Below are 27,418 nucleotides of genomic sequence, written 5' to 3'. Positions count from 1 at the left end.
ATAGACAAATAATATTTGTATGCCATGCTAAGGTAAAGGAACAAGGTGGCTGAGAGCTGAAGGGGATAAACCAGAGGGGCTCCTGCTGGCTTCCCAGGAGCAAAGGGAATCAGGATGTCTGGCACCCATTCATGGCTTATTAACTTAGAAGCACTGCTTTAAATTATTCAATCAAAGAACTTTGAAACTGGAAGAGATCCTAGATGTAATCAAGACTGTCACTCTAAGGAAATAACAGAAGAATAGACCCAGTAATGGATTAACCAATGTTCTATAATTGGGGTCTTAAAGAGCCGATCTAGAGCCTCCATTTTCTCCTTTCCAGGTCTTCTAGTCATATCCTCTCCTGAGGGTGACTTGTCAACGAAGAAGAAAGCAGCAAAATATGTTTTTTTCTTTCTTCCCTGGTCAAATAATAGTCAATAAAGTGATGCTGAGTCATCCCTGAGAGTTTCTAGGGAGAACTTGTTTCTCTTTAGGACACTGATTGGTGAACAGTTACAGTGGCAAAGCTGCAACAGAGAAGTCATGGAAGTCACTTTTTCCATGTGTTTCGGCCTACCAGTGTTGGGCAAATTGTATTTCCTGGCATAGTTTTGCATTTCTGTGAAAAAGTCAAAGTCAGTTTCTATTGACAGGGTGCTTAAGAATGTGCTCCCCACCCATCCCTAAAACATAGAAAGAATGTTTATTCTTAAATTCTCGTCCTCATCATAGAAAGTTGATGATATGTTGAGATACTGACACAGCCATACAGTCTCTGTAGGCAAAAAATGAACAGATTCCTTGAAAACAAATGAACAGTTTCCATTTTAAAGACCAGTACCTCAGAAAGAGCTTTGCTCAGCTTTTAGTTCTTATCCTATGGTGCTCAAAATGCCACGCTACATAAATTTTGCAAGTCTAAATGTATTCATTGTGATACACTAGTAATTATGTTATAAAGTAATAAATGCTGCATAAAGAAGAATGCATATTATAACATTTTATAAAATAGTATCTATATGTTGAATAGACAAGATACTAGATTACCCCTATTTAAAAACACAAATGCTATTTAAAAAATACAAGAATTTTGTACTTTTATTCCAAGTGAAAATAAACATTTTATTCTTAGGAATGATGAATATTGAAGATTCATTTTAAACTTTATATATTATTCTTAGAAATAATGGATATTGAAGATTCATTTTAAACTTAACGTTTACAAGACAATTTTCTATGTAAATACAAATCGATTTTGAATATAGATGAATTGTATCCCTTTATAATATATAATTTAAAGATGGGTTCTTGTATTGATAGTGCCTTGTATTTGTATAGAAACTTGTTTTGTAAAACATAAAGCAAATATGTGTAATGTTGTAGAAGCAATTGCTGTCAACGTATTTCACTGAAACTGTATCCTCACGTTGCAGATGAGGAAGCTGAAGCAGGCATAAGTGTTAAGAGATTTTTCTAAAATCACACAGATTTAGACATTAAAAAGTGAAATATAATTTTTAATAGTCTACAAAGTCCCTTTCATTACTCAGTGCTGTCTCTTAACAAACTGTTTTATAAATTAACAAATCTTTAAAGATCATATTTATTTTACCTGTAGTTTCTTTTCTTTGAAAATCTGATGAATAATTCTTTACTACTCCAATCTCTTGATGATTTTATGTGTGTGTATGTCTGTGTTTAACAGTTCAGGAGTATCTACTTTTCTTATTCCACTTGTATGTATACGGGACCAGACTAGTTTAATCGATTTGACAATTTCACGTAATTCCCCCTTCCAGCCTTAGAGGAACCCTGAAAAGAATAACTCAGTAGGATATTCACCCTTTCAAACAGGCTTAGTTGACTCCTCCATGTGAAATAGTACAATATACCTACTGGAATGTTTTTTGTTTTGTTTTTCTTTTAACCAATAGAATAAAAAATGTACTCTAGTTCTATTCATTCTCAAGAATTGACTTCTAAAGGACAGTCCCATTGCTTGGTGGAATAATTCCCCTGGGAATTAAGAAGTGCTCTACTACTTAAAGTTTAAATGGTAAACATTGATTTTAATGGACTCTCAAGAATTTTCCTATTGATTAGAATCACTTTGCCAAATTAAAAAATGTGTGCTCTAATTTTCAACAGTTATTACACAAAAATAACAGAGAGTTGCTAGAATTCCTTTAGCATTGCTTTGTATGACTCTTAATCTATATTCCTGATTAAGATGTAATTTTTGGATTATGCTACTGATGGGGGAAGGAATCTGATTTCTGTGGTAGTGCTGAGCTTCGACATTATCTCCATTCGGTTGAGTGGTTGAAGTAAAGTAGAGATGTATCAACTTTCAAATAGATGGGACCAGCAGAAAGGCTGTTTTCAAACAGCAATGAAACTGTTCAGTTTTTAAGAGGTATCGGAGGTATATTCATACTTCTCAACATTTAGTTAAAATGGAAATCCTGTTCCCAATACACCAAATATGTGTAATTTGTGACTCTCTGTCTACATCATTGGTATTCAATATGGTAGTCATGAATGATATGTGGCTATTTAAATGTAAAATACAGTTAATTAAAATTAAGAAATTTGAAATTCAGTTTCTCATTCTCACTAGCTGCATTTCAAGTGCTCAGTAGTCTTATTATAAGGCTAGTGGTTACCATATTAAACATTACAGACCTAGAACATTTCCTTCATTGTAGAAAGTTCTATTGGATAGTATCAGTCTTGTAGTTTTTGGCTATTGGTTATTACAGGCTAGTAGTTAGTTAAACTGAAAAGTTCATGTCTCTGTGTCCCAAAACCCTGGAGAATCTAGCAAATTGCAATTTTAAAATTATGTAATTGGTTCTCCATTGCTTCCCTGAGCCCAAGACTAAAACAGCCTGCCTTTCCAAATTAAGATCATAGCCAAGAATGGCCTGCTAAAATTTTAATACAAATATGGAACTCCAAATTCTGTAGAGAGACTTAGTGGGTGAGGACATTTCCAAATGGCTTAGCCTTTTATTTTGTTTTGGATTATTTTGAAGTGAAATCATAGCTTGTAGAATGAAATCTTTGAGAACCTACCATTTAACTGATTTTTAACAAAAAAGAAAATACTAAGAGAAATTATGCATATAAGTCATAGATTCGTACATATATAAAAATAAAATATCACATGGGCTGCAGTGGCAGAAAATAACCAGAATTGTTAATTATCTTTCTAAGTTGATAAACTTTTTGCTCAGCGCCTTTTCTTTTTTACTAAAAGTTAAAATAGCATCAAAATGAATTGTTTCTCTTTGAAAAGCTGGACCAAAATCTAAAAAGTAACAAATAGAAATTGTTCTAAGCTGTTTTACTGTGAATTTCCTTTCATGGTTTAAGGGCTTCAATTCTTATATTCATATCATTTTGATTTATATTTATTGAAGCAGGCAATGACTTTGCGTCTGTGTATGGCCATGTTAACACAGGTATAGATTAAAAGTCCACAGATGTAGTTTGGGCCCTTAATGAATAGGTTTGGTGATTATGACATTTGTTCCGTTCTCCGCTTTCACCTCTCAAATCCAGCAGATACACTTAGAGGGTGAATGAATCTCAGGTCACAAACTCAACTGTTTAAGGGAAAAAAAAAAATTGAAACAAACCTTCATTTTCAATTACTCAACTGTTACTCTGATCATCATTTCCAGCAAGTTGTAGGGAAAACCTTAATCTCTGCCACTCCTAGGGTTTCCCAGTAACCTTCAAAGAATTGCCAGTGTCTCACCACCTCAAAGCATGGCAAGGTCCCAACATATGCAAGGGCATGGGGCCGCTACTGCTCTAAGGCTTAGGCTGCTACTGGAGGTGTCATCACTTCAGGGCCAGGGTACTCTCTGGAACCAAGAGGCTGACCAAAGTTAGGTGCCTGGACCATTGTGTGTAAACTGCTGAACTCACAGGCTTGTTACTTTGTGCTAATGCTCTGTTTAATATTCAGAGTGGTTATTGCTTGTTTGCTTAAATTTAAATCAGTTTTTAAGCTTTAAAAATCAGAAAATTAGAATAAAAGGAACTTTTTGACCAAAGAAGATATACAGATGGCAAATACACATATGAAAAATGTTCTATATCCTATGTTATAAAGGGAAATGCAAATTAAAACAAGATACCACTACACACCAATTAGAACAGCTAAAATCTCGAACACAGACAACACCAAATGAGGATATACAGTAGCAGGAATGCCCATTCATTGCTAGTGGGAGTGCAAAATGGTACAGCCACATTGGAAGACAGTTTGGCAGTGTCTTGTACAACCAAACATGCTCTTACCATATGATACAGCAATTGCACTTCTTGGTATTTACTCAGAGGAATTGAAAACACAAAAACTTGATATATAATTAGATATATACATATATATGCACATTATAGCAGCTTTATTCATAATTGCTAAAACTCGGAAACAACAAGAATATTCTTCAGTAGATGAATGAATGAATAAACTGTGATAAACTATGCTACATCCAGACAAGGGAATATTATTTAGCATTAAATGAGCTATCAAATGATGAAAAAAACATGAAGGAAACTTCAGTGCATATGATTTCAGTGAAAGAAGTCAGTCTGCAAAGGCTACATGCTGTATGATTCCAACTAGGACATTCTGGAAAATGCAAACTATGGAGATGAGTAGTTACCCAGGGTGGGGGCAAGGAGAGATGAACATGCAGGGCACAGAGGATGCTTTGGGTAGTGAACATTTTCTGTGTGATAGAATGATGATGGATTCAGGTCATCATACATTTTTCCAAACCCAGAGAATGTAAACACCATGTGAGAGCCCCAACGGAAACTATGGACTTTGAATGATAACGATGTGTCAGTGCAGGTTCATCTACTGTAGCAAATGAACTATTTGGGTGCCGGATATTGATAATGGAAGAGACTGTGCCTGGGTTGGGGAGATATAGTAGAACTCTCCACCTTCTTCTCAGTTTTTCTGTGAACATAAAATTGCTCTTTGAAAATACAGTCTATTGGGTGGAGTGGCGCCTGTCTGTAGTCCTAACTACTTGAGGGGCTGAGACAGAAAGATTGCTTGAGCCCAGGAGTTCCAGTCTGTAGTGAGCCATCACTGTGCCTGTAGCATAGCCACTGCACTCCAGCCTGGGCAACAATGTGAGACTCCATCTCTTAAAAAAAAAAAAAAAAAAGCTGCCCCTGGCACATAGCCTATGAGGTAGCTGTGTTCCACAGGAGCAAGCAAAGATAAATAAAAATAATAAAAGTCTTTTTAAAAATGACTTTGACTCCCTTTTACACAAACACAAAGTTTTGGCAAACTTGCTTTAATATTCCTGCATTACCCATTGATTGGCACGGATTATGCTTGGCCCCTGTAAATTGCAGCACTGAGTTGATGCCACTTTAAGATGAGGGGCTCTGCCCAATGGGATTAGTGCTAGTCATTGGCTGTTGGTTTCACTGTGGGAAACTGCACCTCCTGGGTGAGGCAGCTCTTACTCAGCCAAGGGAATTTCTACACAGAAGGGGGCAGCCATGAGCCGTCGGAGATCAACAGGCACAGGAACTGGGCCGTTAGGGTACATTATTGGTAAAGGGACTCTGGTTGAGGCACCACCCAGAGTACAGCAACTACTATAATATATAAGATCTATTATTTAGCTAAAAAGAATAGAGAAGTTATTTTCAAGAAAAAGTTTAATGTGAAAGTTTGCTGTGAAGTATGTTGGCCATTTAAATTGTTACATTTAAGATAAACTATATGTTGTGTTTTCAGTTCCTAGAACCAGATACTTAAAACCACAAATGATTTGATTTCAAGTGTGATACATACAAATATATATATATATATATGTTAATATGTGTGTCTAGAGACACACATATTTTTAAAACCAAATTCTCGAATGTAACAAGTGTTTTCTAATATTTAGCACCAGCCCAACTGAGGCCGCCTCTGGTTAAAGGAATCAACAGCACGACAATCCATCTTAGGTGGTTTCCACCTGAGGAACTGAATGGACCCTCTCCTGTGTATCAGCTGGAAAGGAGAGAGTCATCTCTACCAGCTATGATGACCACGATGATGATGAAAGGAATTCGTTTCACAGGAAATGGGTATTGCAAATTTCCCAGCTCCACTCACCCAGTCGATACAGACTTTACTGGTAAGTGTGTTTGACATTACTTTATTTAGGAGGTGCAAAGCTCCAAAATGTTTTCTATTATTGTTATCTCTTTACAATGAATTTTTACTATACCTACTATACTCATTGAGCCCTTTGATAACTTCTGCCTGATTGTGTCAGCATGTCCATCTTTTTAGAATTCTGGGGAGAAACGTCAGGTAAGTGAAGAAAAGGGGAAAAAAAACATGTGGATTAAGAGACAGCCTTCTTGGATCAAAGTATATGCTTTGTATTTGTATTTTTGCAAAGTATTTGCCAGGATATGTTCCTTGAAATATTATTCACTGTGTTCTATGAGTGAATGAGTTTGAAACATTGCCTCATGTTATCGGAGATTCTCAGTGCACACCAAGTTAGTTACTAAAGCCCCTAAGAAGCATTATAAGAAAGCCATTTAACTTTGCTTAGCTAAGCATGCCTAACAGATATTTGATGTAATGTTTTCTTTTTCTTTCTCTCGCTCTTTCTTTCTTCCATTTTACACTGTGACAGCTGAATATCTCATGTTCTATGATGAATATTGTGGGAAAAACTAATCCCAGGGAAAGCATAACTTTTCTCTAGGCCAAGACTATGGTAAAGCAAGTGAGGCTCTTGCCTCAATCACAAAAAGGAACTAAAATCTCAGTGTTAATGTAAATATTTTAATGCAGTATTTTAAAAATGAAAATCAATGTGAAAGCACTGCAAAAATATTATCAAAATTTAAATAAAGACAGATTTGACCCTGTACTGGCACAATCCTGCCTCACTGGCCTTACCCTGCTCCTGGCCTTAGTAGTACCACAATATTTTGGAAGTCCTACGACCTCTGTGAATTACAGCTTCTAATATCACGATTTCAGTATAACTGTAAAAACTCTATTTATGGTACATACTTCACTTTTCTAATTTTTAAAATTTACAAAGTATAAGATATATATTATTCTGTAAACTCATAAAGATGTTCATTTAATCATGAGAAAGTCATTTTGAAGCAAATAGCTAGTCTTTAAAATATTACATATGTGAAGACAATGAAATGGAATTTGAGCTATAAAGTTAGTATTGTTTTATTTTTACCTAAAACAGTAAATAGTTTGCTTTTCGTTGAGGCTGGCTGCTGATGCACCTTTGTAATGAATCATGATTATGTTCTAGCTGAGATATATTGAGATTAATGCATGCTTAACTACTCTCCCAGTACATCAAAATCATCGCTATTAGAAATTGAACCTTTGAGCTAAAAATGCTCAAATTCTGCTTTATATTCTTAAAATGGAAAAAAGGAAAAGAAAAAAATAGGTAAAGAAAAAGAATACATGCATAATAGTAAAACCCTTTTCTCAAATGAAAACAGAAACCACCTCCCTGGTCCAATATTTGGCTTGTGATGTGTTTCTTCCAGGAAATAGCATCCGTTTCCATTCAACTGGGCATAGCTGCTGCATAGATGTCAGCTTGGATTTGCAGGCTAGCCAGCAGACAGATTTTTGATGGGATCACCTACTGTTGTTGCAGTGAAAGATAGAGTGGCCCGTCCACCGTTAATAAATTTAGTCATCCTCGCTATCTCCCTTGCTGGCCTTATACTCTGAGGTGCAAGGGCTAGGGGCAGATGCAGTGTCTGGGAAGTTTTCCAAATTCCTCTTTAAAAAAGTTAGGCTGTAAACACTGGCCTCACTAAGCAGGATCCTTCTGTCTATAACAAAGCCTCCAGCTGCACAGAAAATGTGCTTGGAGTACACATCATTTGAAGGACAAGGCAGGGAGATCACAATTTTGGCTTGAACTACTCCCTGGAGCTTTGGTGATTCCTGGAGAATGAGAAGTTCTTCTGCTTTCAGGCACGTTCTAGGACATTGTGATGCCCTTTTTAATGGTAGCTTGGCTTTCCTTTTAAGACTCCCTTTAACTTTTAATATAACCAGGTATATGCTAAGTTATTGGTTTGATCCTTTGGCTGACAGCTTTAGTTGAATGATTTTATTGAGTTGTACCAAAGCCTAATTATATTTACCCAATTAATGAGCTAGGACAGATTTTCAAAACCGACTCCATGGCTTTCTTTAAACTTGCGTCTTTCCTAGAGAGGTAAGCATATAATTAGCATCTTAACGTTATTCTTACTGATATATTATCCTATTGAATCTCTCTGCAACCCTATAAAAGTAGCTCTTTTTACCCTCATAGTACATGAGGAAAAGAGGCTCCTATGAGTTCCTTGCCCATTGTTCTGCAGCTATTGAATTTCAGTGTTGAAATGTGAATTGAAGCCTTCCAAATGTAAAGGCAAGGCCTGTGCTACAGGGTGGAAAGGAACTTTTGTAGACTGTTCGTTGAAAGTGATGGAATAGGAAGTATGTAAAAGTAAGAAAGAGGGCCAGGAGGTGAAATAATTATCACCCAAATATTCTTTAGCCAATGCTGCTAAACTCTTTGGATTTGTCTTTCAGTTAGTTTCAGCTCACAAACAGCAAGTAGTATTGGCATTATTTATTCATTTATTTGTATTCCCAAAGACATATAGGGATCAGTTTTTTTTTTAATAGCAATTAAACCCAGAGTGTTACTAGGAGCCTAGATGTTTAAGATCTAAATAACATTATGTTAAGTGAGCTGAAGTGCTGTGCGTTAAACAGTGCTTTCAACTCACACTCCTTTATATTTCATGTAGTTTTTATATTCTGAGACAAATTTAAGAGCAAATCCTTGAAACCGCTAATTTGATGAATTACATTTTAAAAGTTAATAACTTTAAGATAACTAAGATGTCCTTTATTTTGAATTATTCAATTCGAAATCTCTAACTTCAACTAAAGTGACTTCTGAATAGAAATATCAATACTCAAAGACAAATATATGATGATGTACATAATTATACATATTTTATATATGAAAAAGTAAGTTAGATTGTACCCATCAATGACAGGAATTATAAATGCATTCATAACACATTTCATGGCCATGAGCACTATATTGAAAAGTCTCTGTAAAGAATATCTCATTACTATAGTCCAAGAAAGGAATCTCTTATACAACTTATCCCTCTTTCATATTTGCTTTAAATATTTTTTACCTTACACAATAGAAGGAGAATAATTCAAGCATATGAATTTATGTTCTAAAATGTCATTTCATATTGTAAGTTATCAAGCTTAATACTGTCAATAAACTCTATCAAGATCTACCTTTGGGCAGAAAGAGAACCAGGTAAAGCTATTCTGAGACCTGTTTTTGCTTCCTTTTCTTTTCTGATACAAGCGTTCTTTTAAAAATCTAATCTCCAGTAAGAATATATTATCAGTCATTTACATCATAGTTTAAATTTAAAATAATTAACTCGATATGATTATGAGGACTTTGAAGAAGATTAACTAGTAAATTAGTTTCAAATCCAGGCCCCATTATTTATTAGCTAAATGTAATTAGATAACTCATTTAATCTTTTTTGTGTTTCAGTTTGCTTTTTTTTTTTTATAAATTAACATAATTCTACTTACAATATTGGTATCTAGCAGGTGAGTGAGGATTTAAAGGAGATAGCCCACCTAATGAACTTTGCACCGTGCCTACTTCACAGATTATTTAGTACTCATTAAACATTAGCTATTAGTTATTCATTTAACAAATATTTATTAAGTGCTTACTATGAGACAGGAGCTTTCCTAAGTGAGAATATTCTACAATTATAAAATCCACATTCTATTAATTTATTTGCTGTTATACATGCAAAATATATTTGCTCAAATGTTATATCTGGGGTGTGAATAATATGCAATATTCTGTATTAAAATGTGATACTTGTGTTATTGAAAATGGTGAAATTAACTGACTTAGTGTTGAGGAATTGGGCAAACTATTTTTCTGAGTGTTTAATCTTGCTCATCTATTAAATTGAGGATTTTGTTGGATGATCAATGCTTCTAACCTCTAAAATTCCAATTCTATGAATACAGAATATTTAAGAGGCCCCACAATCCAAAATAAAAGTTGTAACCATGGTATCTGTGTTTTTAAAAACACCTAGATTTTAAAATAAATTGTTTGTTTAATATTATGTTTATTAATACAATTTGAGATTGATATAAATTTACTGTTTTTCTCTACTAATTTAAGAAACTTAGTGATATGGGCAGAATTCAACATAAAATAGATATTCAGTTCTTGGGTCATATCAGACGATATAAAGAAGCACAAAATTATAATAGTTTCGTGATCTTATAATTAGACAATGATATAAAGTCATGGTAAAATAGTCCCCTGGTTGTATGGGGTTAACAAGACTTTCTTCTTCCAACCCAGGAATAGTAAATAGAGCCTCCCCTCCCTTATGCAACTAGAAGGGGATATCATTGTGTCTTCAGAGAGAAAAAAATTATGCTTTTTTTTTTCAGGAATGCAGAGTAAATCTACTTGATTTACACAAAGAATTTAGTTCTTTCCTTGTAATGCTAGTAATCCAAGTGGAACCTGGTAAAAACAGCAACTAAAATACTTCTCAGATTGGCATTCCAAAGGTGACCCTCTTTCTCCTTGTCACTTATTTTTTCCTATTAGCGAAAACAGGTCCATGATCATTTGGGGGAAGGTTTGACTATTGTAGTATCCAGATGCCAATCACACCAGCCTTTTAAACTGCTTTTACTGGTGACCCTGCCCAGAAATCAGGAACTGCCTTTGGGGAGATCTTTGTAGCAAACCACTGGGGAGATGAGCATACACATGCACCTGGATATAATTCCCTTTTATTTGTCTTCACGAGAAATGTGATTACTGATGTTGAATATCTTGCAGATGAGAACTCTGTACAGTTTCTTCATAATAATGACGTTCAAGGACACTAAATGATTGTCATACATTTTCGTATGATAGTATTCACCTTCCCAAAAATGGCTGAACTAAAATGCTTTAGAATACAAAATGCAATTAATTACCAAGGGATGAAAAAAGAAATGCAACCACCAAAAATCAATATGTTTTAAGAGCGTATTTTTTACTTCTTTTACTCTATAATATTTATACCTTATTGTTATTAGTTTCTATTATTTTTAGTGAATTGGGACATTTAAGCACTTCATTAAAAGAAAGCTGATTATAAGCAGTTATAGTGAAGGTGCAAGTAGGGCAAACTTCTTCAGATAGACTAATTAGTAAAAGCATATTAATTCTGACCTTCAACACCCTTGGTGTCCCAGTATTTGTTTTCCTTGGAGTGGGAGCAAGTATTTTGCCAGAAAGTGCTTGAAAAAAAAACAACAACAACTAAACAAAACCCCAATTCTTTTGAAGACAGATTTAAATCACAAATTTTACCTAAACTTTGATGTTAGATTTCAGCCCTAGTTATTGAAAAATAAATGTAATAATCTACTATGTGCCATAGCTGTTTAGTGAACAGGGAGTAATTGTATTAAAAAAGTAAAGGCAAGAGTAAGAACATGGTATGTGGGAGCAAAGTAAAGGAGAAATAATTGTCAGAGTGTGACAAAACTCTGCTGTGTTTTCTGATTATGAAACAATCAGAAGAGATGAAAATGGCTGGTTGAGTTCCTCAGTTTGGACTGAGGACAAGGATTCAAATGTATATCTTCTTAGAATAGCAGAAGTCACACTGACCCATGATAACCAGAGATATGGAGAAGTAAATGTCAAAACTGTTTATTTTTTATTATACTCAGTAGAAAGATATAAGTAAGTTCTTAGGAAATACCATCAAATAGCATTGATGACATTGACAGATGGGAGAGGACCATTATTTCCCCATTCACCAAATTCATCATAAGGCCAATTCAAGAATGCGTATGTTTTAACCCTTGCCTTTTAAAAGTAACTTAGTTTGAAGCATATTTCTGTAAGTATCGTTTTGTTTGAAATATTAATGTTAGGTAGCTGGTAAGCTGAGCCAACACTGAAAACAAACTAAGTGTTAGTTTATTTTAGTTGTTAGCCTATTTTGTTAACTCAAAGCATCTGTTTTTTTTCATCACTGTTGTTATTTTTCAAAATGCATTGTCACCTGATATACAACCCGCACATGTATTCCTATATATTCATGCCACATGCATAAACATATTTTCCACATTGTCTCTGGGTTTTCTGTTACCACTTAATGGGCTCTCCTTGCCCACTGCCTAGACAGAGCCAATTTATCAAGACAGGGGTATTGCAATAGAGAAAGAGTTTAATTCACGTTGACCCAGCTGTATGAGAGACTTGAGTTTTATTATTACTCAAATCAGACTCTCCGAGAGTTTGGGAATCAGAGTTTTTAAGAATAATTTGGCTGGTAGGGGGTGGGGAGGTGGGAGTGCTGATTGGTTGGATCAGATATGAAATCCTAGGAGGTCAAAGCTGTCCTCTTGTGCTGAGTCAGTTCCTGGGAGAGGACCACAAGATCAGATGAGCCAGTTTATCAGTCTGGGTGGTGCTAGCTGATCCATTGAGAAAAGGGTCTGCAAAATATCTCAAGCACTGATCTTAAATTTTACAATAGTGATACTATCCCTAGGAACAATTTGGGGAGGTTCTGAATCTTGCAGCTGGAGGCTGCATGGCTTCTAAACCATCATTCCTAATCTTGTAGCAAATTTGTTAGTTGTACAAAGGCAAACAGGTCCCCAAGCAAAAAAGGGGATCTATTTAGGAAAAAAGCTGTTACCATCTTTGTTTCAAAACTAAATTATAAACTATGTTTTTTTCCCCAAGGTTAGGTCAGCCTTTGGCCAGCAATGAACAACGGCATCTTAGAGGTTAGAAGTAAGATGGAGTTGATTAGCCCTGATCTCTTTCACTGTCATAATTTTCTCAGTTACAGTTTTTGCAAAGGCAGTTTCATTTCTATATAGTCTCAAATATACCTGCTCAAATTGTCCAATGTCTTTTCTGCCAGTATGTTGACAATTTTAGAATCTTTTCAGACTTCATTGCTTTAAAAAAATGCTGTTTTTAATGACATTTTGTATCAATATAACACAGACTAATTTTAATTTCCCTTTTTTCAGCTTACATGGGTAGGAAAAGGAACTTTGAGCAGAAAAAGAATTATAATTGCTCAGCAATGATAGTAAAACTAGCACCTTTGAAGATGATTGATTTTTTGATTTAATAAGATGAATTGTTTTGTATATGTTTTCTTGAAAAAATTAGTTAAAACATTTAAAGATGTATAATTACAGTTATAGCACTCTTGAATAAGTTCCTTTCTATTCAGATGGGAGTCTGGGAACATCATTGTCAAAGTGCCATCTCTTTCAAAACTTGGTTCTAGTGCTCTAAAGAAATGTTTTACAAGATTATGCACCAAATTCATATGGATCTGAAGTCACTCAATTTTTGCCTTCTCAGAAGAAAGAATTTGATTGAGGGGACATAAGGCTGAGTAAGAGACCCAGGCTAATTTTAGAGCAGGAGCAAAAGTCTATCAAAAAGTTTTAGAGCCGGAATGAAAGGAAATAAAGTATACTTGGAAGAGGGCCAAGTGGGCGACTTGAGAGATGATTTGACCTTTGACTTGGGGTTTTACAGAAGGTCTTGTGTCCCTTCTGCCCTGATTCTTCTCTTGTGGTGGGCTGTCCACATGTGCAGTAGACTGCCAGCAATTGGAAGGAGCTGAATGTGCAGTGTTTACTGAAGTTGTAGGCATGCTCACTTGAGGCATGTTCCCTTACAAGTTAAGTGTTCCCAGAAGGTCATACACCAGTTAAACTCTCCCATTTTGCCTCTTAGTACGCATGCTTGAGCCCACTCACCCAGCTCCTAAGATCTCATTGGGAAGCTGCTGATCACTAGTTTTGGGGGTGGGGGCACTCTCTTCCCCTGCTTGTAGTCGAACTACCCACTGTAACACTAACAGTTTCCTTTAAGTGGGGGAAATGTTAAGTAATAATATGCAAACCACATTTAAGGTCTGTGTATTGAAGGAGGCTCACAAACATAGCCATAGGCCATTTGTTTGAAGCTTTGAAAAGGGAGGCTCAGTTCCTTACATTCTCTTGGCTGAGGAGCAGTTTCCATTTGGAAGTTCTTTGACTTTAGTGCAACTTCAAAAGAAAGGCATGAGAAAGAAGGAGAGAGGAAGAAACACTCAGTCCATCTAAAGCCATCCCTGGTAATGGTGACCGTATCGTTTCCACAAACAAAGGGCATCCTTGGGGAATTTCATAAAGGAAGAAGAAGGACTTAAAGGAAGCCTATGGGAATGATTGAATGATCCTCCCTCCAACAGAAAATTTAAAAACAATGTGGATGGATTTTTCTCAGCGTCTTCCCTTCATGTTTTTCCTCCCTGAAACCTGTTCCTCCTTCCGTATGTAGCATCCACAGTGAATATCGCTGATTGCCTTAGGCAGAAGCCTTGGAACCGTCCTTGAATTGACACTTGAACTGTTCACTTCCTTCCTCCCATTCTATCAATGATTCCTCCTCTGGCCGTTCTTCCTCAGATACATCTCTTAGAACTATCTGCTGGCCCTACAGCTACTCCCTAGTCCAGACCTATGTTGTGGGCTTCTCTGCCAACAGTTTCAGTCTTCTCCAGGCTGTTCTTCAAACTAATGATGTTCATTGACATTCTCTTGTGTAAAACTTTTTAATGGTTTCCCAGTGAGAGATGCCCTGCACAAGCCCTTTTCTACTTACCTGCCTTCTATCCACATACCTCCTCATCTCTCAGCCATGGACTGGTTTACTCTCCAGCTCTAGACCATTTTGAAGTCTAGTGCTTGCATGTAGTACACTCTCTCAGATGCCCATCTCTTTGAACATATTAATACCTTTGCCTGGTATGCCCTCATCTAACCTCTTTCCTTTCACCTGGCTAATTGCTACTCATCATGAAAGGGTTAGCTTAGCTGTTCCCCTAAATAGCTCTCCAGCAGCCCCAACCCCCTCCCATGCCAAATCTGGGTTGAGGGCCTCTCTTATGTACTACTATAGAAGCCAATAATTGCTTACCACACTCTATTAAAGCTGGTTGTTCGGGGAGCTAAGCTATAAGGATGCAAAGACATCCTTTGGGGGATTCAGGGGAAAGTGTGCAAGGGGGTGAGGGATCAAAAGAAAACCTACACGTTGGGTACAGTGTATACTGCTCAGGTGATGTGTGTGCCAAAATTTCAGAAATCAACACTAAAGAACATATTCATATAACCAAATACTGCCTGTCCCCCCCAAAAAAGAAAACCAATTGAAAAGAAAACAACAACTGGTTGTTTGCTTATCTGTGTCCCAAGTAGACTGAAATTATGACTATCTTTTTCACAGTTATAACATTTGTGTCTTGCATGGCTTAAGGCATTTACCAGATGTTCAATAAATATTTGTTAACTAAATGAGTGATAGAAAAGAGGGAAACCCAAAAGATAGATCACTTAGCTATAAGAATTATTTAACGGTGAAATTCATTATGCATTTGAACATAGCACACATTTTTAAAAGCTACCTTTTTGAAAGTATTGATGGCTTAGAGCGTTAACTCAATTTGTTTAGTCTCTATTGGCCTTAGATGTATAAGAAAATATATTTTAAACTGTACAGTACCAGAGACAAAAAATAATTTTCTTGCTAATGGTCCTCAGTTGCTGGCAAAGTTACTTGCATATCAGTCGTTATAGCTAGAATGTTATATCAGGAATTGTTTTCTGCCCCACCATAGCTATCATACTGTATTGCTGAAAACTAGGTGGTTGCACATCTCTTAGATACATGATCTCCTTAGGCTTATTAAATTTTGAGGTTAATGAATATTTTGACACTTTTACCTATACATATCATTAGGGCTTATTGCAATAGGTTTAAGATGACAGTCATAATAAACATATACAGTACAATAAAAAGCACTTTTAATCTTGAAAGTGCTTTATAAACAACAGTGATCAATGCTATGGATGGATTAACAGCATCATACTGATTGAATTCTATTTCAAGGGCAATGGAGGTATTGATGTTGGCAATCTAGTTCAGAAGGTGGCAGTGACTGTAGTAAACAGAGCAGGTTCTGGCATCAGACTCCCCAAGTTTCAAATCTGGCTCCCCAACGTGCTGCTGTGCAATTTTGCACAAGTCATTCCCCCAGTGTGGAGCTCAATTTCTTCATCCGTTAAATGGCGTATTGTAAGGTTTCAACATAGGAATCACCGTAAAGGATTAGTATGCTGTATCTTAGTATTGTGTATGCATTTATGACCGGCATTCTGTAATTCTGGACTTCAATTATGTGCCTTTCCATTGCATACATACATCTTATGTCCCTAAGCCACATAAATCTTGACGATACTTCTTTGTGACCTCTCTCTACTACATAGTACTATAACCATTCACTTTATTTTACTCATTCTGTAAACCTCTGACCTTTGTTTTTTGTTGTCGTTGTTACCTTTCTTCTTCCTCTAGAGGCTTACATGTTCTGCATCTCATTTCTCCCCATCTGTTTAAACAGCCAAGTTTAAATGTTACATGTACTTGTAAAACTTAATTCTATTTTTCCCCTTGTCTCCATAATCATTCTTCTCAAAAACTAAGACTCTCTTAATGTGTCACTTTCTCATGGATCTATCACTCCTCAATCTCTTGTCATTTGGATTCTTTTCTTTCACCTCTTTATTGTAAGTACTTCCTTCTAGACTGTCAATAGTTTTCAAGACAGTGAACTCTCCTTAATCCTCACCCTATGTGCCAATAAATAATATTGGTGCCATTTTGTCCTTTTAAAAAATAGGAAGAAACTAAATATTTCTCACTAGATTTCTGCTTCTATTTCTCCTAAACTCTGTTTCAAGCTTTGATTCTGCTTTTTACATCCACCTTTAAATGGAGAAATTTATTCATTCATTCGGTTTGTAGGCAGTTTTTTCTGATTTCCCTCCATTAGCTGATGCTATGATTGCTGTTGTAAAAAGGATGTGGAGCAACACAGGTATGATTCCTACCAACATTTTTTAGAGAGCTTAAAGTCTTGCAGTGAAACCATGCATCAAACACATAATTAAGTAATTACAAGTGACTTCTGTCTCCAGCTATGAAGCGTATCAAAAAATCCTCCTGCTGAGAAAAGAAATAGAAGCTGGACAAAATTTCTTATAAATATGGTTATTTAAAGACAAAAGTGAGTAACAAGGGCTTCTAGGACTTGTGGGATCAAGATCCCAGATATAAGAAAAACCATGTAGGTGAGCCTTTTACATATCTTTGTTTTTTCCTTCTGTTTTGATTATTAATTCTTCTACTACTGCATAGTCTTAGGCAAAAAATAATAATAATAATACAGGCAAAAAATTTGAGTCTGGGTGGGATCCTGGTACACATGCTAGGTTTTCAATTAAAATCCTAGAAGAACAAGTCATAAATAGGCTATTCTTCCTTAGATAAAGCCTCATTTCATCCTAACCACTAATGACACTAATGAGAAAAAAGTTATTTTTTTGGAAAAAAATATTTAAATATTTGCTGAAAGGAGATCACATCAACCAGAGTCCCAGAGTGTACAGTTTTTTCCTACACAATGTCTGGCATTCAATCAAAAATTACCAGGCATACCAGAAAATAGGGCCAATAACCAAAAGATAAGATAAATAAAACAAAAAATAGAAACATATTCTCAAGTAATTCAGATATATGGAAATATATATATATGCATACACATATATGCATATATGAATATACACATATAGATTTATATGTGTATATCCAGAGACTTTAAAATAACTATGATTAATGTTATCAATGAAAATATTCAGAATTTAAGCAGAAAATGGGAATATATTAGAATAAGAATTATAGAGCTGAGTAACAGCTGAAGTAAGAAACTCAATAGACAAAATACGAATTTCATCCCTGATAAAGTAAATGGTATTGTGCTTTATATCATATGCAACAATGAAAGTTGGAAAGAAAATATATATAAAACACCTATTTGTAGCCATTTTGTAGCAACAGTGCAGAGCTACTATGCTTAAGTGAAGAGAAGCAAATGAATTGAGTTGCACACAGATGGAATTATTGAGCTCAAGCAGAGGCATTAGGATATCTGGTAAAGAAATAAAAACTGGAATTCAGGGCTGCAAAAGTAGCTCAGATTTGGAGGGTAGGTTCCCAGAGAGAAGAGCAATGCTGAAAAATAATTCCAAATTTTGTGTAACAATTCTTTTTGGGTCCTTGGCAAACTTTCAGAATAATTCTATGAGAAACATAGCAGAAAAGATCTGCTTCGTAGATGGATCTAAGTAGAGATTTCAGAGGCAACATACAGCTAAGGATACACACATGGAGTTTGGACTTAACCAGAGTGGAGAGACCTTGGTGAACACTCTCAGCTTTCACTCAAGTATCCAAAGAGTCCATTCTTTAAGTTCCCATGCTGTAGGAATAAGGGCTATTCCTTAGGAACATGACGAACTGAAGCAAATTCACCTGAGTGAAGCCTAAAGCCAAGCCTTAGTAAGTTCAAGGTAATGTGATAATTTTACTTCCTGTCAAAACAGAATTTTGGATTCATTAGTAAAAGATAAAATAATCTATGTGTCATCCATGAAGTGACCAATAATAAAGTGTTAATAGTCAATAGAGGCAAAGACTTCAAAATAATTTCAGTTAATGTTAAGAGAAAATAAAGGACAAGGTGGACAGAGAGGATAAGATTAAAAAGTTTCAACATAAAATTGAAATCTGTACAGTAATAGGAAAATATAGTATGTAAAGTAAAATACCTGAAATTAAGAGAATATTGATGAGTTACACAGATGGAACATTGCAGAAGGCAAGATTAGAGAACTCAGTGAACTGTAATTTTCCAAACTGAAGCATAGAGAGAAGGAAATGAATAACATGAAAAAGAGAACAGCGTGTAAGAGACATATAGAACGTAGGTGTGTTTGAGGACCCGGAAGGAGAAGAGTAAAAGAATGAGACAAAAGTAATATTGTAGAAGAGCCAAGTATTACCAAATACGAAAAATAAGTTCATACATAGTTTAACAAAGCTCAGCGAACCATAAGCAGGGCAAATATAAAAGCCTTGTCTAGTATATTATAGTCAAATTGCTTAAAATAAGACAAAAAACTTTCAAAAGCACCTGGAGATGGTGGAGAGACTTATTACCTTCAGTGGGGCAAAAATAAGACTGATGTCTGAGTTTTCAACAACAAAAAAAGAATGTCAGACTCTAATGGAATGATACTTTTTAAATGCTAAAATTATTTTTTAACAATAATAACACCAAAAGAAAACTACCAGTCAAGATTTCTGCATCCAGAAAACATATCCATCAAAAATGGTAAAATAAAATACTTTTCTTAATAAAAGTTGAAAAAGTTATCATCAAATGACTGTCGCTATAAAAATCATAAAGTTTATTAGGACATAGAAAAGATCCCATAAGGAAGCACAGAGCTGCAGGAAAGAGTGCAAACCTCTAGAAATGGTAAATAGTGTGTAAATAAAAAGTAATATTTATGATAAAAGCCATAAAAAATCATAGTTTGAAGTTAATAACATATATAAGAAGAAAATGTATGACATCAATTATTTTGTCACAAATGGTGAGGCAGTTCACATGGAGCTAAACTGTGGTAAAATTCCAGAAAAGTTAGGGAAGTTGAAGAATTAATATAAAGTAGGCCATAGTAGATCAAGGATTTAGATTGTGATCCCTAAGGCAATAACCAAAAGAATGATTTAAAAAAATTAATGTCAGAAAACACTAAATATTAAATAAACACAGATTAAGCTGAAAACAGAACTGGAGTGGCAAGAAGACAGAAACAAAGAGTAAATGTAATAAATAAAAGGACAAATACCACTGTGCTGAACAATTACATCTGTATATAAAACATGTGACATACGCTATTATTATTGTCATATATAGAACATCACTTCCAACAACTATATAATATGCATTTTTGAGGAATACATAGGACATTTTCCAAAATATAATAGCTAACATCCTGGGCTATAAATATGTTAATTTTTTAAAAAATTTTTTCAGGAGATGGGGTATTACTGCATTGCTCAGGCTGGTCTTGAACTCCTAGCCTCAAGTAGTCTTCCCACTTCAGTTTCCCAAAGTGCTGGGATTACACATGTGATGAGCCACTGCATTCAGCTTGATCTCATTATATTTTATATTCTCTGACAACTGTGGAATTGAACTAGAACTCCAAATTTAAAAGATAATCAGATTGGAAAATATTCCTGACTCAAAAAGAAATAATGGAAATTAAAAATTATTTTTAGCTAATGATAATAATGCCTTAATACATATAAAAATGTAGGGTGGACAATATCAGGAATCATTTATAGCTTTAAATGCATATATTAGAAAAAGAGAATAGTTAAATATCAATTATCTAAGCTTCCAAGTCAAGAAGAAACCAGGAAATTAAAGCAGCATGTGAAACCCCAAAAATATTTGAATGAAAGAAATTATAAAAATAAGAGAAATCAATGATATAACAAACAGAAATGTAATGGAGAAAAGAAGTAAGACCAAGAATTGACTCTTAGAAAATTTGCAAAAAAAAAAAAAAGTGCTTTACAAATGATCAAGGGAAAGAGAAAGTACAAATTACTATTCTCAGGAATGCAAAGAGCCATCACTAGAAATCTTACAGACGTTTAAAAAAATAATGTATTAAGAACAGCACTATGCTAAAACCTTGACAACAGGTAAAATACAGAGAAAATACCCAAATTTAAACTGACACAAGAAGATACAGAAAATCTATGTGGTCCTAGATGTGGTTCAAAAATGAAATCCATAGTTAAGTCTTTTACATAAAGAAAACCCCAGGGCAAGTGACCTGATTGGTGGATTTTATCAAACAATTACAATAGAAATAATAGCAATCCTACACAAACTCTTCAGAAAATAGAAAATTTCAGTGGTTTCTATCTCATTTTATGAGGTCAGAACTTATACACTAAAATTTGACAAATAAATCACCTTAAAGGAAAACATAGGTCAATAACAATCACAGAAGTAGATTCTAATATTCTCTCTCTGTGTGTGTATGTGTTTGTGTGTGTGTGCACATATATGTATATATGTACATAAAATATTACATTTTAACCATGTATGTTTTATCCCAGCAGTATAAACTTTTCAAAATGTATGTGATTCACCATAGTAAAATAGTAAAAATGAAACATTCTAAATTATCACCACAGATTTAATAAATGCATTTAATAAGATTTAATACCTATTCATAACAATTCTCAGCAAACTAGGAATGAAAGAACACATCCTAATAAATTGTTTTTGTAAAAGACCTCTAATAGGAAAATATCAAATCCTTTTTCCCAGAGGTCAGAAACAGGACAAAGAAATTCACTATCACCACTTTTATTTAATGTTGTACTGGAAGTTCTAGCCAGATAGTACTGTATGGTACTAGCCAGATCAATATAGCACTAAAAGAAATAAGTAAATACTTAAATATTAGATATGTCAAAGAGGAATTAAACCATCTTTATTTGTAGATGTCATTATTGTATGTGTTAACAATTCAAAATAATATATGAACTATTCACTTTACTCAGTAAATTTAGGAAAGATGTTGGATAAAGATCAATGTACAGAAATCGAATGTTTCTACTGAATAGCAAAAACAAGTAAAAAATGAAATATTTAAAAGTACTAGGCATACTAGAACTAATACACAGAAATGACTTAGAAACAAGTCTACATAAACGTAATGTAGAAGAAACTCTACTCTGAAAACTACAAAAGATTACTGTGAGAAATTAAAGACCAAATAAATGGAAAGATATGCCATGTTCATGGATCTAAAGACTTAATATTGTTAAATAGCAAGCCTTCCTAATTTGATCTATAGAATCCATTTAGTCCCTCTCAAAATCCCAGGATTTTTGTAAAAATTGACAAGCTGATTTTAAAATGTACATGAAAAAGGAAAGTACTTAGAGTAGCCAAGGCAATACTAAGAGAAGGCAAAGCAGGAGTATTTACACCTCAAGACTAGCTATAAGACTACAGTAGGTAAGCATGTATAGTATTGGCATAAGAAAGACAAGTACAGTAATAACATATTACCACATAATACCCCAAATAAATACATACATATGCAGGGTACAGTGGCTCACACCTGTAATCTCAGCACTTTGAGGGGCCAAGACAAGAGTATTGCTTGAACTCAGGAGTTCAAGACTAGCCTGAGTGACATAGTGAGACCTCATCTCTACAAAAAATTGAAAAATTAGCTGGGCATAGTGAGGCACCTGTAGTCCCAGTTACTCAGGAGGCTGAGGTAGGAGGATCTCTCAAACCCAAGAGTTCAAGCCTGGAGTGAGCCATTATTGCACCACTGCCCTCCAGCCTGGGTGACAGAGCAAGATCCTGTCTCTAAAAAGTAATAATATTAAATGCATACATATGTGCACTAAAAAGCATGTGCAAAGTTGTTCATAGCAACTTTAGTCCTAATAATCAAAAAGTGTTAACAATCCAAATTTCCATCAACAGTAGAATAGATAGTAAACTAAAATAAATTTATTCAGTGGACTATGTATAGAAATAAAAATGAACCAACTATTGCTTCAGTGAACAATGTGGGTGAATCTCATAACCTATTAGTGAGTAAAAGAAGCTAGAATCAAAAGAGCCTACTATTCTATCTATATAAATTTCTCTTTTTTTCATTTTAACATTTATTTTAGGTGTAATGGGTACACGTGCAGGTTTGTTAGTTGGCTATATTGTGTGATGCTAAGGTTTGGGGTATGGGTTCCATCACGCAGGTAATGATCGTGTTATCCAATAGGTAGTTTTTCCAATCACAGTGCCTTCCCTCCCTTCCAGTGTCTGCTGTTCTCATGTTTATGTCCATGTGTGCTTAATGTTTAGCTCCCACGTTTAAATGAATATGCAGTATTTGGTTATGGTTCCAGCATTAATTCACTTAGAATTATGACCTCTAACTGCATCCATGTTGCTGAAAAGGAAATGGTTTTGTGATTTTTTATGATTGGGTAGTAGAAAGGACTGTATTTTATTTCATTCTAAGAAGGAGTTTAATCAGGAAAAATATGAAATACACTTGAGTGTACAGTTGACCAATTCTTACCTTGATGCTACTGCACCTCTGTAATGTATTTTTCATAGCTTATATCATTGGTGTTAATACGGTACGTTGTTAAGTTCAACTGTGAGAGATATAGTTGGGTGAAAACTGATTTCTTCTACATACTTGTAAATTCAGTAGTAAGAAAAAAATTAAAGAAATATAATTAAAGATTGCAAAAGCAATTTGACACTCACTTAAAATGTGTTGAGTGGAGGCAGCAAGCAGCAGCCTACATCTTATGCTGTTCTCTCCTTGTTTACTTCGTAAAACTGTGCAAATTAGAACTTTAATTTACAGAGCTGTTAAAGCCTCATTAAAAACTTTCAACAAGTATCCTATTTTCAGAGTTTTTCTCCTCTTATATCTAATATGCAACATTATCTCTTATGTGAGCATGTATAAGGCAATATCTGCAATCATATTAATCTAAACTGCATATATGATATGAAAGCTTTTCACATGGAAAGGACACTAGCAGTATCTGTCAGTCGTTTCCCAAAGTGATTAATTTCTCCATTTACTTTGTGCATATTGGCATCTACTAACACTGGATCTCTACTGTATCATAGGAATATAATTGGACTCCAGTGAAATGGGAGAATTCCCTAACACCCCCTCGAAAGACATGTGACAGAGGTGTGGCTCCTCTGCTCCACCTCTGCCTTGTGCTTAAACCCCTTATGGGAGGGGGAGCTGGGCAAGCACTTTTGGGCTCTGGCCCCATGGCAGTGTCTAGGGGTGGGTGCCTGTGACTCCCAAAGCCCCTGTGGGTGTGTGAAACTGCCCTTTTAGCTCTGTCATCTGCAGATGGCTTAAGAGTTAACCAGCTCAGTGCCTTCTTGGTACCTAGGTTCTTGTCCAGTGTCCAAGAAGAATCTGGTTACATAGACAAACTGAAGGATGGTAAATGTGGGAGATTTATTGCTGGATGGAGGCAGCTCTCAGCAGGATAGATGGGAAGCTGGAAAGGGGATGGAGTGGGAAAAAAATCTTCCCCTGGAGTTCGGCCATTCTGTGGCGGATCTCCTCTGTGACTATCCCCAGCCGAACTCCTCTTGATGTTCAGATGCTCTTTCTCTTCTCTTCTTCTCTGTGGCACTGCTCTTCTACTCTTCTGTTCCCTGCTCTTCTGCTCATGGAGCCTGGGGTTTGGGGCTTATATGGGAATAAGATAGCAGTGCATGATGGGCCAAAAGGCAACATTTTAGTGTGAAAACAGAAGTGCCTTTTTTATTTTAGGGCTGGGGTTTCCAGGCTTGAGGGTAGGGCCTTTGCCAGGGAACTGCCCTCTTCTACCCAGCATTTCCCTGCCTCCTGTCTGTATCACCAGTAGACTTGTTCCTGCTCTTACAGGACTTGTGGGAATAGAATCCATGGCTGTTTGACTACTCTTAACTGTTATACTGCTGTTTTTCTGCCCGGGTGGATGTTATAGCCAAAACCAAGTAATCAACATTTTTTTAAAAAAATCTTAAAATACTGAATTAAGCCTTAACCTTTAGAAAATATTTTGGTTTTGACATAGATTTGGTATTTGTTTCAGACATCCTTTAGGCTTTTGGTCTAGCACATGGCTACCCCTTCGTACCACATTGTCCCTGGCTCACCCAAGGAGGGACACATGGCCACTTCCTTTGTACCTTGGCCCTTGCTATACTAATCACAGATAGTTAGGACAGCTATGAAAGCCTTCTCCATGCAGAACTGATTCTGTTCGCATGAGAATTTGGAATTGGAATACAGAGCTAACCAGTCGGTCTGTGTTTATCCTGAACATAACATAAAAATTAATTAAAATGAAAGGCAGACAGAGGTGTATTGTTGTGGGGGCAGGTGAGAAAGTGGGGTGGGGGAAGAGAAGAATGAAATGCTGAAGTCTATGAACAGAGAGCAGCAGAGAGGTGGGAAACAAGAAAGCATTCCTCAAAGCTTTTCCACTCCCAGTCCAGGGATCTTGCCTAGCCTTGAGTTACAGAACACACCATATCTCTAAATAATACAGTTCTTATTTTGCTCAAAGTCCTGGTGTGAATATGCAACCAGAGATTTTTAACATAAAAAGAAGATATGAGCACACGAATAGAGTTGAAGCCCTGAGAATGGACCAAGTGACTCAGGGTTAGGGACAGACCCTAGGAGGAAAGAAGAGAAAGATAGCTAAAAAACAACCAGGAAAAAGTAGTCAGATAAGTAGGTGAAGGACTGCTTCACAATCAAGGAAAGATTCATGAATTTGGTAATATTCACTAGCATAAAAGTTGCCTAGTGGTCAGATAGGCAAAAAGCTGAAAAATGTGCAGTTATATTTTTACCATTTTTATGTCTCTATCCCCTGCTACCTGACTAAACTATTTTTAAAATGTATTTTATAACTTAGAGCCTTCCCAAAATTCCTAGTATTTTGTATAAAGTACATTTCCAATGCATATTGATAACTGAACAATCATATTTTCCTGGGGTTTATTTTAATAACATGTGCCTCTATTTTAGCCAATGATATTTACAAAGCTTTGCTGAAATGTGTTTTGTTTAACTTGGTTCTGTATATTTTTCAATGAAAAGACATACTAAAAGGACATTTTCCAAGTATTTTAAAAAAAAAGAAAAAAACTCTGCAGTCCGGAATGCGTAATATGTTCTGGGATAGTTAAAATTCTAAGAGAACTCTTCTTTGTTCTTTCCCTGCTCTTTCTTTGTTCTCCAAAAGGGCCGTATTTAAACTATGGGTCATTTCTCATCTGAATAGCCAGGGAAGATTAGCTACATTGCTACTGATGCACTTGATATTTTCTCATTGCATAACATTGTAGCAACAGATTCTTAGCCAGTCTGATAAGAAAAGATGTTCATAATACTTAGAGGATAAAGGGGATCATCACTACTTAAGATCCTTTTAAATCCAATCTCCTGATCTGCATGAGATTACATTTTTGGCTCTCGTTTACCAGTTCCCCCTGAAGGAAGACCTGATATAGCTACTGGATTCCTGGCTTATATTTTGATACAAGCAGTCTAGTTATTTTTCTACTCAGTAGATACAATAGAAGACCAAAGCTTCTTGCATTGTAGTCACTGACCTTGCCAAATCGTTTCATATTTTCTGTAGATTTGGTTCTGGAAAATCAAATATTAAGCAAGTTTGACAGTTCAGCTAAATTCCATAAGGTGATCTATCACATTACATACAGTAATTGATTTTACGTTAATTGGTCATTAGTTTCATGGTTCGTGTTTCTGGTTTTCTGGTAGAGTTTCCAGAAATGTTCATGTTAAATGAAGAACTATGCTGTGTAAATAAAATTCAGTAAAACTTCACTTTCATTTTAATTACGTGCTTTTGAAAACTAATTTTATTGGGTTCTCTAAAAAAACCCATAGGATTCAGACATGAATTTTCTACTCTTTAGGACATTTTGATCATAAAAGAACCATCTATATTTTTCATCATCTCAAAAGAATTTTAGAACACTATTATTTGTAGGTACAAATAATGTTTATTGACTTGCTTCATATTTAATAATCACCAATGTTTATGAAATGGTGCCCTAAGCACTGTGACTAAAAAAAAATTAGTAAGTTAATTTTACTAATTTTTATCTTTAGGAGATTTAATTTATGCTAGATAATATCTGAGAAAAAGTCAATAGTATGATGTTGTTTAAAAAACAAAAAAAAATAACTGCTACCCTGTGTTGTATTAGCAGAATTGTCAAGGCTAAAATAAATAAGGTGATGATTAGACCCCACTTGGCAATCTGTAGCCCTTGATAGGAGTACCATGTTCCATTTGGGAAGGCACACTTACTATAACATAGACAAGTTTGGCAGAGGTTTCAAATGAAAGCAACAAAAAATGATGAAGGGCTTTGAAAATGGGACCTATAAGAAAAGGCTGAGAGACCTGAGAATGTTTAATCTTGAGAAAAAAAGACAGAGGGGACACATGATAACTGTTTACAGATGCATAAAGAGGTGTTATGGAGAGAAGAGGGACCTATTTTTCTCATTAGTCAACAAAGACACTTCAAGAAGTAATGGGTTTAAAACGCGTGGGGGGAAATTCAGGTTAATTATTAGATTAAATTAGGTAAAATTTAAATATTTAAAATGTTATGATTCTAAGCATAATTAGGCTGTGGAGACTAAATCATGTTAGAATTGGCATAGGAAAGTAAGGTGAAA

General features: G+C 35.3%; 1 protein-coding gene across 1 annotated transcript in view; it reads left to right on the top strand.

Moving 5' to 3' along the window:
- The window catches only part of USH2A (usherin), a 775,604-nt gene that overhangs the window by 237,664 nt on the left and 510,522 nt on the right, over positions 1-27,418 (top strand). Inside the window, exon 21 of the mRNA XM_064383503.1 lies at positions 5,925-6,158. Within this exon, the coding sequence (XP_064239573.1) occupies positions 5,925-6,158 (234 nt within the window). The remainder of the gene's footprint in view (positions 1-5,924; positions 6,159-27,418) is intronic.

Source organism: Aotus nancymaae, unplaced genomic scaffold (assembly GCF_030222135.1).
Source record: "Aotus nancymaae isolate 86718 unplaced genomic scaffold, 86718_ANA_hifiasm-v0.15.2.pri h1tg000032l_0, whole genome shotgun sequence".
In the NCBI taxonomy this organism is placed as follows: domain Eukaryota; kingdom Metazoa; phylum Chordata; class Mammalia; order Primates; family Aotidae; genus Aotus; species Aotus nancymaae.
The sequence above is the reverse complement of the archived record's forward strand: the minus strand, read 5'-3'. Positions and strand labels throughout refer to the sequence as shown.